Raw genomic sequence first — 13,225 nt, 5'->3', positions numbered from 1 at the left:
CAAGAGAGAACCTAACCATCACTCTTGACACTCAGTGGCATTACCATCACTAAATGCCCCACTGTCAACATGCTGGGCATTACCATTAACGAGAAACTGAACTGAACCACCCATATAAATACTGTGACTACAGGAGCAGATCAGAGGCTAGGAATCCTGTGGAGTGTAACTCACCTCCTGATTCCCCAAAGCCTGTCCGACTATCTACAGGACACAGGTCAGGAGTGTGATGGAATGCTCTCCACTTGCCTGCAGCTCCAAAATCACTCAAGAAGCTCCGCACCATCCAGGACAAAGCAGCCCACTTGTTTGGCACCCCATCAATCCTCCACCACTGAAGCACAGTGGCAGCAGTGGTTACCATCTACAAAATGCACTGCAGCAACTCACCAAGGCTCCTTCGACAACACCTTCCAAGCCTGAGACCTCTACCACCCAGAAGGACAAGGGCAACAGGTGCATGGGAATACCACCATCTCGAAGGTCCCCTCCAGGACATGCACAATCCTGAATTAGAACTACATTGCCATTTCTTCACTGTTGCTGGATAAAAATCCTGGAACTCCCTCCCTAACAGCACTGTGGGTATACCTACATAACATGGACTGCAGCGGTTCAAGGAGGCAGCTCACCACCAGCTTCGCAAGGGCAATTAGGGAAGGCCATAAGTGCTGGCCTAGCTGGTTATGCCTGCATCCTGTGAACAAATAAATATAGAAAAAATAGATTGTTTCCAGATCTAAAACAAGGGGCTATCAATACAATATCAAACAAGTGAAGATGGCACTCAGTAAAGTGCATACCTCCGCCATGCTGTGTTATTCAAGATTATTACAATTACACAGTTCTCCCTTGAGGGTTTTCCCTAACTTGTTGATGCCTTGTAACTACAAAGCTGAAAAAAAACTTTTTATTAAGAGCTTCCATTTCACTGAGGGGGCTTCAGGCTAATCCATCTCCAAAAACTTGCCCTAAAAACTCTGCTCACATTTTGGCAGCTGTGACAATTGCACCACAGTAACCAAGACAATCCACAATATTCTAAAACAATCAATAGCATTCTAAACTTAACAACCCACAACATAAAAAAAAGTCAATTTGGCCTATCTCCTAATGTTAACAGACCACAAAAAAATTCCAGGAACCGAATATGGATCCGCATATTCACCAAAGACTAATAAATTCTTCCTTGGGCCATATCCTATCTGTATACCATGTTTAGTTGAAATCTATCCATCAGATTTTTGAGAAGTATTATTTATGTTACCTCTGTCACTAATTAAAGAGATTCAGACCTGAAGAAAGAAGAAACCTTTTTCACAGAAGGATGTGAGGTTGTGGATTATACCATCAGTTGGTGATTGAAGCAGAGACCATGAGGCAACATGAAAGCCAAATATTTTGGATGTTGAAATTCAAAATAAAAAAAAGAAAATGCTGGAAAGACTCAACTGATCTGGCAGCATGTGTGAAGAGACAAACAGTTAACATTTCAGGTCTGTGACCTTTCATTGGATCAGGGGATAATGTTGAATTTCACCATTTAGGTTGTAAACTGGAATCTGGAAATGAAATTCAGGATGGTTCTATAATGGGCAAGCGATCCACTTGACAGATCAATGCCCAAACAATGAAGGTGAAAATTCCTCCCCATGGCGATGTTTAAGAATAGGTTAGATCGATGGTTGAAGGGGAGAGAAATAAATGGAAATGTGAACAGGGCAGGCACATTGGATTAGAGCCATTGTGTGGAGATAAATACCAGCATGGCCTGTTCTGCCTGAACAGCAGGTTTATGTGCGATAATTTTATGGAATTCTATAGGATGAAGTTTTGGCCTATTACGTAAGTGGTAATAAAAACTGTGTTTACATTTTTCATGTATTCCAACTGACAGTATTCATTTAACTTAAAAAACTCAAACTTGTCAGTTGTCTAATGATTATCTTCTTTTATTCATTCATGAGATGTGCGCATCTCCTAGCACTTATTGCTCATCTCTAATTGCTCTTGAGAAGGTGGCGGTGAGCTGCCTTCTTGAACTACTGCAACCCATGTGGTGTAGGTACATCCAAAGTGCTGTTAGGGAGAGAGTTCCAGGACTTTGACCCAGTGACAGTGAAGAAGCAGTGATATATTTCCAAGTCAAGATGGTGAGTGGCTTGGAGGGGAACTTCATGGTGTTCCCATGTATCTGCTTCCCATGTGCCTCTAGATGATAGCGGTCATGGATTTGGGAGGTACTGTCTAAGGAGCCCTGGTGCATTCCTGAAGGGCACCTTGTAGATGGTACACACTACTGCTACTGTGCATCAGTAATGGAGGGAGTGAATGTTTTTGGTTGGCGTTTTGAGCTTTTTGAGTGTTGTTGGAACTGCTCTCATCCAGGCGAGTGGAGAGTATTCCATCACACTCCTGACTTGTGCCTTGTAGGTGGTGGACAGGATCTGGGGAGTCAGGAGATGAGTTACTCACAGTAGGATTCCAAGCTTCTGACCTGCTCTTGGAGCCAAAGTATTTATATCCAGTAGCTTAGTATTAGTAACAGTATTTATTTATTAACTATTCTCCCTGGATGAGTAAGCAGCAATGTAGGTGAGAGCTTTTTGAAAGATATTATACATGTCAATGAGAGCTGTGAACCAAGTAAATCTCTGTGGCAGACTCAGTGACCCGATATCTGAACCAGTCAGGACACTGTTACTAATTAGTCAGCCAGTCGGGCTCACTAACGAAACCCAGGGCTGTAGCTGTCAGGGAGGTTTAGATTCCTCCCATTCATCTCCAGATAAACCTAAAAGCTAATGCTAAGCATGAACTTACTATTCAAAGGCAGAGCAGGAGAGTTTGAATTGGGGGGGCGGGGAGGGGGGTGCTGATATTGTAGTATAAGGGCCTGGCAAGTATAGGGGTTTAACATGGGACTGAGTACAGTATTGCCCACACAGTGATATAAGAGAACACATGACCTGCACCTAAGGCTCAGTGTAGTGTTGAATAGAGCTATGTGTAAAAGCTATCATAGAGACAGCTCCTAGCTTAGACCTTTACTGTATATATGTATTTAGTTTCTAGTACTGTTGAGCTACCTAAGACTACGAATACCTTAATAAGGCCGACCGAACTGCGCCAAACACCTTGCAGCAGTATCAATCCAGAAAGAGAATAGTTAATCTCAATATTACCTACAAGCATCAAACAGAAGAACAGATCCATCAGACTAGAAAATGGGGTTTCAGACTCAAAATCAATAAACCAAAATGCAAGAAAATATAAAACTGACTGAAAGCTTTACTTTGATCTACACTTCAGCAGCAGCACTTAATGATATTGTCCTTTTTATGCACCATATCTAAATGCAGTTTTTTTTATAGAGAATTTGAATGATGGTTAGGTACTTCCAGGATTTCCTTTTCTAAAGTTAACCCTACTTTTCTTGTTTTTGCATTCCGTCTCAGTTCCATGCTGATGTGCATGTTCAATTGTCTCAATAACACAACCTGCTGCAAAATAAGCAATATCAAATTTCAACTGCAAAGTTTCACGCATTAGATCTGAAGCAGAAAACAGTGTGTTTATACTGATTAAGTGAGAATATTCCATCAGAAACTTATAGGAGGCCCTAAATCTTGGCTCCTCCAATCTATACCTAAGAAGCATTGAGGAGTGTGACACTGTCAGAGTACTGCCTGGATGAGATGTTGAACTGAAGCACCATTGTACTTTGAGAAATGCAATAAAATTTCTGAGGTGATTTACTTGTATCACAAAAGTCCACTAAACACTGATTCCCAGCAGTAAAAATCAAACACGAATAACATTTGTCTCACCAACATCAGCATCAATAGTGCTGGAATGGAATCATAACTCACAAATTCACAAATACTACAATTCAAAGGGCACTCATTATATGGAAAGAAAAGACGTATGTTCTGCATTAAGTCTGAAAAGGCAATTGGAACAGTCTGATGCAGTAATTGTCCTCCTATACCTCTAACATCCAGAAAAACAAGGGCAGTAGCGGCTTGGGAACACCTCCATCTGAAAGTTTGTCTCCTCGTTACACACCATTCTTACTTGGAACTATAGTATCATTCCTTCATCATCGTCTGGTTAAAGTCCTGGAACTCCCTACCTACCTACACCACCCATCTGTAACAGTTCAAGGCACTGGCTCATGACCCCCTTCTCAACGGTAACTAGGGATGAAAAATAAATATTGGCCTTGCTAGAAATATCTCAACTATTTTTTTTAAATTGCTGGAAAACACCAGAATCAATAAAAACATAACCAAGCTCAATTTGATTTCATATTCTGAATGTTTCATCAGAACAAACCACTGTTTGTGAAAATCATATTTTTTATTAATGGTTTCAAGCATCTGGAGATAGGTAGTACAGTGGGTGAGCTGTACCTGGTACTTTTACCTTGTGGACCTGGAGCAAGCACTTTCAGTTCTAATGGCATATTACCTAATTTGAGCAAAAGCTTTCAAAAATAACCACTGTAAAATCCTTGCCCACTTGGACGCTTGAGACCAAATTTTCCCACTGAAACAAGCAAAAATTTCCATTATTATTTTATGTATTTATCTTTGTTGTTTGGCTTTGAAATGCAACAGATGCATGCAGAATTTACTCAAAAATAAAAAGCAGTTAATGGGAATAAGAACCAAGAGCTATGAAAATCACTCCTAAACTCAAGAGGATGCGCAAATTGAAGGGCAGAATAATATATCAGGTTTAGATTTGGATGGCCTAAGACTGAATCCAAGTATTAAGTTCAAATTCCCTATCAGAAATTTTGCCTGCCTACATTGAAAGCAATTAAGAACATTGCACATGCGCTGGGAGTCATATCATCTTTTGGGTGTACTGCAGTAATTCACTATGCTTACTTCGACAGCCCGAGGACCTCTATCACTGAGAATGATAAAGGCAGCAGCTCCATCTTTTCCTCCATGTCACACAATCCTGACTTGGATATATATTGCCAGACCTCCATCATTGTGCAATTCTCTACCATCATGGTAGCACCATAACCACAAGGACTGCAATGATTCAAGAAGGCAATCTACCAACTCTTCAGGGTAACATGGGGTGCACCCAGGGTCAGTCTAGTGTTGGACAGAGCCCTGTGTACCAGCAAACATGGAGACAGTTCCCAGCTTGTATCCTTTTCTGTATCTTTGTAAATAGTTCTAAGAGTCAATAAAGACTTACACTTGACCTATGTAATGACTATGAAGACTTCTTCAGACCTACTGAACTATAAGCAATAGCCTACAATATGGTGGCACCTTGCAGAAAAACCCAAGATCTCATAGAAAATGCAGGAAAAACTAAAATGCTGGGAGACTGAGAAAAAAAATTAGCAAAGCAGTATGACCTGAAAAGAAGCTCCAGAAGCAGAGGTACCAAGGAAAACTCATCAGGAAAAAGCTCCAAAGAAAGGCTTGAAAGCTGGACGCAGTAATGTAGAATTCCTTACTGTAGCAGAAGACTTCATTGAATCTCCTTTGGAAGTCCAGCTTCTAATCCCAGGGACCTAGCAAGGGTGAACAAAATCTTTCGAAAGTCCAGGCTTCAGCACGTCCTGAGAAATCTTTAAATAATTCAGAGTCAGAATTGCAGTTTGAAAAAAGCCCATTGCTAAAACCCAAACCCTGAGTCACATGGTTTCCAGACTAGCTCCAAAATGGAAAAAAAATAGTTAATTAAATATTCTTGGAGATTCGTGACTTCTAAACTCAACTGAGAGAAAGCAAGGCCAGGATTCCACAAATTTGCGACTTTAAAGTAAAATGCAAAGCAAAAGCACTCTGCAGGCAGTCAACCCAGACAGCCATTGTTGATTTTTTTTTCAAGCTGAGCACTATCACCATTGTTGTGGAGCCTACTAAAACTGGCAAGCGGGATCAATCCATTTGTCCCCAAGTGAACAGCGACACCATCTTGATATTCAGAAAGCTCTTAAAGCAGAATGTGCACTTTAAAATTTTTTAGCCATGGATCAGAATTCCACTCTTCCAGAACAATTTGGTCTTATCCAAGGGCCAAACCTAATGAAAAATTGGATGGCCTGGAGAAGAGAATTTCTAAACTATCGGAGTGCTTCAGGTCTAAGTGGAAAATCATAAAATATCCAGATTTATACCTTCTTATACTGGTTTAGTGAACTTGCTGATGAAGTAATCATAATGCAGTGTGTGATGAATCCTCAAGCAACTTCAATGAAATATTAAAAGCCTTTGACAAATTTTTTAACCCTCAAGTTGTGGAGCACACAGAGCTTAAAAAGAGAGTAGAAAGCCCACTGGTAAAGCTACAAAAGTGAAAATGACATTACACGAGCAAACCACATGAGGGCACAAGAGAGGCAAAGAGCTTTCTGGAAGTCCAAGGAATATATTTTTTGGAAACCCCAATGCATAACCTGAACTGCAAGAGCAGGTGGCAGTGCAGAGTGAGCAGGTGACTATGAATGAAGGAAAGCTATCTGAAGAAGTCCAAAGTGCACAAACCCTGTAAATGTAAAATGAAATAAGGTTGAAAAATGTTCACATCAAAGCTGAATTGGTAGATTTGAAATACAAAATTCAAACTGAGTATATACTTTTGAAAATGCACAATAAACTAAAGCCTTCAATGAACCAAACTGTTTGAGATCTGAATAGACAAATTTCTAAGGAGTCACAAATGTACAAGGAGAAAATAACAACTCTGAATTCCATTCCTGGCAAATTGAAGTGGGAATTGGGGAAACTGAATCAGAAATATAGCAGAACAGCAGGCAGAAAATGCATTCAAAGAAGTTGCGGCCTTGAAACACTTTATGAGGAACCAATACATGCCCCTGGGAAAACATAAGGAGTTAAAAAAGAAGTTGAACACTACTTCAGAAAAAGTTGCTTTGGAACTATCAGTAGTAACAAAGGAATGAACTGAAGCGCAGAATGGGAAGGTAAGGGCTGAACAGGAAAATAAACAGTTGAAAGAACAGCTAACTTTCCTTCGAGATCAAAAAACAGTACCTAACCCTTTAGCAGCATAAAGACTATATAGAAAAGCAGAATGGAAGAACAGGACAAACTTGATGAGATTCTGTTAAATTATAAGAGAACTCAACATGTAGTAATTGTGCTTCGCAAAGAAAAGAAAGACCTGCTAAAGGATATTCACATGCTACAAGAATCCCTCAGGTCAAAGTTTGCTCCTCTGGAAAATTATGAAGTGAAGCTAAATGAATTTAATGTCACTCTGAAGGAACTAACAAGCCAGTTGGCAGAAAAGACACAGGAATGTTCTATTTTCCAGGAGAAAGCCAAGAGATACAAGACAAAGACTACAGAGCTGAAGAAAATGGCTGGACATTTGGAAGAAAACCTGGGAAAAGATGACATTTCTAAAGAGATGTATGAAGAGATGGAGATTAAGAGCCCTTGAATGACAGGAATAAGTAAAACTTCTGACAAAAGAAGATGAAACGTCTCAGAAACAATTGGCAGAAGTGCAATTTCAAAATGTGAGCTTGAAGGATAGAGCAGAGAAATTACGCTCTGCTAAATAAAAACTAATCAGTGCGCAGAACCAACTTTCAGTGCGAAAGATGAGTTTGTAAAGGAAAAATGAGAATTGATGAGAGCACTGAAATGTCGCTCACAGGAAGTAGGACACTTGAAAGAGGACTTGAACTGCTTAAATGATGAACTTGTAGAAGCAAAATCAACAAAGATAGATCTTCAATTAAAACCTGATGAACCTCAGGCATCAGAAGTCTCTAGTTAAGCATCATGCGAAATGCTTGGAATAGCAGAATGAATTGTTAATGCATCAGAAAGTTGCTTGAAAGCAGAATTAACAATCAAAGCTAATAAACTTCTTGAACTTCGGTCCATTCTGAACAACATGAACGTTGAGATATGCAATATGGAAGAGTAAATTCAGACTTTGAAAGCTGTTACAGACAGGAGGGGGTTTAATTTAAGCAGCACTAATTTGTCGTTTCACCACCCATCCATAAACAGAAAGGAGTTTTGAATTGTTTCCCTTGTTATAAGCAGTTGTATATTTCCCAACCCCTCAGTTTTGGTGCGACCCAATTTTTTTATTTATGACCGTGCAGTAAACTTGAGATAGGATGAACTGAAAGGGTTAGTTTATTTGCACACACTCAAAATGTGAAAAGAGGGTTTGCAACATCCCCCACACCGTCAGCTATTAAAGAGTTGGATAGAGAAAAGAAGGATTTACAGTACAGAGACCAGAAAGAAAAAGAATATTGTTTCGTGTGGGTTCCAGAGTCCAGAATCAAATTTCAATGAAGTATGCCTTCATGGAGGGCGATGGGCTATAAACTGATGTTCTAGAATTCACTTTTCCAGTGGCATTGACTTCACAAGATGAGATAGGCACACAGAGATGAATCAGTCTTGTAGGTGATGGCACAGAATTTCCAACAGAAGCAGTGCAGAAGGGGTCAGGTGTTCAACCTGGGCAGAACTCCTTTTCTGTGTGGTAAACAGCAGACTGAGATTTGTAGTTCAACAAGGCAATATTACTGATTCACAAACCAGAGGCCCATGACTCTCACCGCTCCACCACTTTTGTCAAAGGATGTGTATTCATCATCTGTATCCCAAAGAGTCTTAGCCATTAGGAATTGAAAGGAAGGTTGTGGGACCTCTGTATTAGCAGATGATCCATCTCCCTCTGGCCAGCCTGGAGTTATTAAATGTATAGTTTTCTTTAAAGTCGGGCTGCACAGTCCATAGCGGGTTGTTAGTGGCTCCTCAGAGATAATGAGCTATGAGATTTCTGAAACTGCAAGTGTCTATTTTTGTTCCGGGGTCACAGGCAGACTCAGTTTCAGCCATTTTAAGGATCTTTGTTCAGTTTTAAAAATTTTAGAAATAGCCTTGAGGATATCTATACACATTTTGTAGACATATATAGTCCCTCACAAAGAAGATAAAAGAAATTCTACAAAATTCTACAATTCTACGACCTAACGAGTGAACTGAAAGCAGCTAAGGAGCACTCAGTGATCATGGAAGAAAGATTCTGAACAGAACTGAAAGGTCAGGTGAAGTTGTCAAACTTATATAAGAGATTCACAGATAACTCTGAAACAAAGACAACTTAACTTACCAGGGTAGTTGCTGAACTGAATGAAAAGATTCAGAAGCTCGCAAAACAACTGGATAAGAAGAAAGTACTCAAAATTTGGGTAAAATTCTGAAACAAGTGGGAACAAGGGTTCCATTTTTGAAATGTAAACTTCCACATACGTCGTGATGACCCACATGATGACAAAAGAAGCAACGAAAGCAACAGAGACAAGCACCCAACAAGAAGCTAGTCAGGATAGCGACCACTGACCAGCGCAACAGCCAAATTGACCAAGTCCAGTTCAACACGAAACAATGGAAGTAAAGGATGAAAACATACCCAGATGCCAGAACAACCTCCAAACCTACAGGAAGAACCAACAGCGGCAGAGCCTACCAATCCTCCAACAGTAGAGTGAATGCTAATATGGAAGGGTTATAAAGCTTCCTGACCACCTGAACCTTTGAATTCAAGGACTTGATAATGTAGTAATGACAATGTAAATGTAGGATAGTAATAACAATGTAGGACATAAGGTAAACAATAATCACTTAAAGTACATTGGTTAAAGACTGGGCTGGGAAGGTGTAGTATAAGGTTATGGCACATACAGGGTTAATGTGGGACTGAGTACAGTACTGCCCACACAGTGATATAAGACAGCACATGGCCCGCACCCAAGGTCAGTCTAGTGTTGGACAGAGCTGTGTGTACCAGCAAGCATGGAAACAGTTCCGAGTTTGTACCCTTTACTGAATATTTGTAAAAGTTCTAAGAGTCAATTAAGGCTTACAGTTAATCTATGTATGGTTACGAAGACTCCTTCAGATCTACCGAAATGTAACCTACACCCTACAACAGTTACAAGCCATAAGCTTACAATTTTGTATTCGAACTGTGCCACTGGAAAACCTATAGGTTGATCTAAATTCAAAATGATCCAAATCGTGCAATTTCCAAATTGCTTCAAATCAGTATTTTAGATCTGAAACTTCTCTCTAGTAAGCAATGGTCCTGCTAAGCTAGGTAGCTGTGCAGTTGAGGAGTAGCCTGAAAGGTATCGTGTAGGCCTTATTCTGTGAGAAATAAAAAGTGTGCAGGAGCTACACAAAAAGATTTAAAGCAATTGCTGCTAAAAAACACAGGCCACGTGAAACCAGAAAATTTAAAGGTAACACAATAAGTAAGCATATAATTATTCAGACCTATAAAAATAGAAGTCCAAAGATCACAATTTCAGCATGGGAGATGATATAACAATTAAATTCTATTATTTAAGCATCAAGCAGAACAAAGGTAACCTCAATTAAACTAAAATGACCAGAGGGTCCAATACGCATCCTTGGAAAAAAACAAATGTGATACTATTACTCTGCAATGTCATGGTGAAGGAAGGGAAAGGGTGATTATCCTAATCCTCTTGTTTTTCTCATTCAAATTCTCATGCATTCTCACTTACCATCTGTGGTCACTTCGTCCTGGGTTAGGTTCTGTTTCCACGGAGCGAGACCGATCCACCAATCCTTTTCTGCTTCCAGGTTCTCCTGTATAAACTCTTGAGTTTCCTCATTCAGGATGAAAGCAAGGTGTCCCCCACCCCGCTCACACCATCTCTGGGCACCCTGAAAGCTACGCTGCAGCTGAACAATCTCGTAGCAGCTACTTTGAAAGGCCAGCTGTTGCTCTAAACAGTGACCTGCATCTGCTTGGGGACTTAAAGTAAAGGTAAAAACTAAAGAAAGGAGAAATTTCAAATGCAGCCTCATCCTTGACTAATCCACTGTCATACTAAGTTTTGAAATAGCTTTAAGTAGAAGAGAGCTTCTTGTGTCACAACACTCCAAACTGGCTCCAAGCTGCACTTAGGTCTTCAAAAAATTTGAATTGCGCATAAACTGAGGGTAGTTGATTTGTCTTGATTGTGTAACACACATTGATGAATTATCAGCTCCATAACACAGACAAGGCATTAAAAGACGCAATCCTATTAAAACTCATTGAAAGCTTTGTATAAATGTCCCACCATTGTGTGTGGCAAACCAGTACATTATCATCTTGCCTCCCTGCCCGGTGAAAGTCAGAGATAACACACACAGATGTTATTCCTTCTTTATTAGGACATGTGCAGGGTCGAGATAATGGTCTCACAATTAAAAAGAAAAGCTAACACAGGAAGCCTTGTTTAGACGATAAGCGAGGACATCATTATAATAGGCACTGCCAAAGCACTGGATACAATCTTACTGTAATTGGAGCTACTGACCTCATTCTGTTTCTGATTCTGGAAACTAGCACCACTCAACTTCATCCTGTGTCAATGCTCCATTACCTTCCTGTTTTAGCTCTCCTCCTCTCACCATAAACTACCACAACACTTATTTTGTTGATTTCCTCTATAGACAATTCCCCAATCCTATCTAACAACATAGTAACCCCATGGACACGATTCATAGGTGGAACTCATGGGGAGTCAAGAGATTTTCTGAGTTAATGGCTGTATTATCAACGCCCCCTTTTACCCTGACAGTCCTGTGTCCTTTCAGGGAAGCCAATCCACCCCTGCCCTCCATTCAAAAATATTCCCAACCTCATAATTAGCCAACCTTTTTTTTGAAGGACTTCTACACTGGAGATTCTGTTCCATATTATCATTAGAGACTTGTGCTTGGAGTTGTTCTTATTTATAAAACATAAACCTTTTGTATAAATGCTAAATTTCTACAGGGAAAAAGTAAAGATAAAATTAATTCAATGTGGCTGTTTTAGGGGCCTAGGATTTACTTCAAAGAAAGGATTTGTATTTGCATCACATTCCTTCCAAAAACAGGATGTCTCAAAGTACTTTACAGCTAATGAAGTATTTTTGAAATGTAGGAAACACATCAGCCAATTTGCACACAGCAAGGTCCCACAAGCAGCAAGTGATGATGGTCAGATCATTTGTTTTAGTGATGTTGACTGAGGGATAAACACTGGCCAGGGCATGAGGAATAACTTCTCTTGTCAGGGATTACCTTACTCTTCTACCAAATCATACCATACAATCTTCTATGTCTGCCTGAGAGAGCAAAAAGGATCTGGGCTTAATGTCTCAACCAAGAGACAACCAATCAATAGTGTAGCATTCCCTCTTTACTGCACTGGAGTGACAGCCTCAAGTTTCATGCAAAAGTCTTGGAGTAGAACCCTCAATCTTCTGGCTTATTAAGCATGCTACCAACTGATCCACAGCTCCTAACTACTTACTGCATTAATGTAAAACTTCAATTTTATTTAATGTTAAAGAGCTCATTAGTATTTCTTCAATATAATTTTTGTTAAGATCAGCAGTTAATTTTGTCATCCTCTGCAACATTAATTTATTTGAGGCTGCTGCAATGTAAAGACAAAATGAAGATGCATTTTCACTGATCATTTTACTTTTAACGAATATGGAAGTCACTGAAGTTCACAAAGCTCAACCTGAACACATTTTCATTCCAGTTGCTGCTTCACACTTAACAGGCAACAGAAGATTGTGACCTCAAAGTTCCTGGCGCTGGAAAGGGGATATCCCTGGTTTTTCCAGGCGAGAGGTTATGGGGCTGAATCAGATGCTGCCAGAATTCCACCCAGAGCAGATCTTTAAATTTCAAATGAATTCTTGGACTTTACTGGACGATTTGCCCCTTTGCACCCTTGAAGGACCTTACTCCGGTTGAGACCTCCTTTTCAAGTATTCCAAAGACCCAAAACCTTCACTAGAAAATAATTGATAAGCACTGTCCTTTGGGAAAAAGCACTATATCTCTAGTAGAAAATTGTGAAAGAAGCTCTTTTATCCAAAGCAAAGTACCTCAAAAAATGCAGCCCTCCCTCACGACAACACTGGAGTCTCAGCCTAGATTATGGGCGGAATTTTATGGTCCCGCCAAAGCCAATGGAATTTAGAATGACACACTGCATTTAACGGCCCCTTTCCCGCCACGATGGAGCCATAAAATTCCGGCCTATACATTCATATCCTTTTCTGGGACTTGAACCTACAACAATCGGAATTAACTGAGACTCCAGGGCTGATTTTACAAATTCACACAGCCAAATCTTCACCACAATTTCTGAGCGGCATGGGAAT

The 13,225-nt window shown here is 40.0% G+C and overlaps 1 protein-coding gene across 1 annotated transcript in view; it reads right to left on the bottom strand.

Annotated features, from left to right (window-relative positions):
• Positions 1 to 13,225, bottom strand: part of pkd1l2a (polycystic kidney disease 1 like 2a) — a 160,319-nt gene that overhangs the window by 141,248 nt on the left and 5,846 nt on the right. Inside the window, exon 2 of the mRNA XM_041191701.1 lies at positions 10,571 to 10,824. Within this exon, the coding sequence (XP_041047635.1) occupies positions 10,571 to 10,824 (254 nt within the window). The remainder of the gene's footprint in view (positions 1 to 10,570; positions 10,825 to 13,225) is intronic.

Source organism: Carcharodon carcharias, chromosome 7 (assembly GCF_017639515.1).
Source record: "Carcharodon carcharias isolate sCarCar2 chromosome 7, sCarCar2.pri, whole genome shotgun sequence".
NCBI lineage: Eukaryota > Metazoa > Chordata > Chondrichthyes > Lamniformes > Lamnidae > Carcharodon > Carcharodon carcharias.
This window is presented reverse-complemented; position numbering and strand designations above follow the sequence as displayed.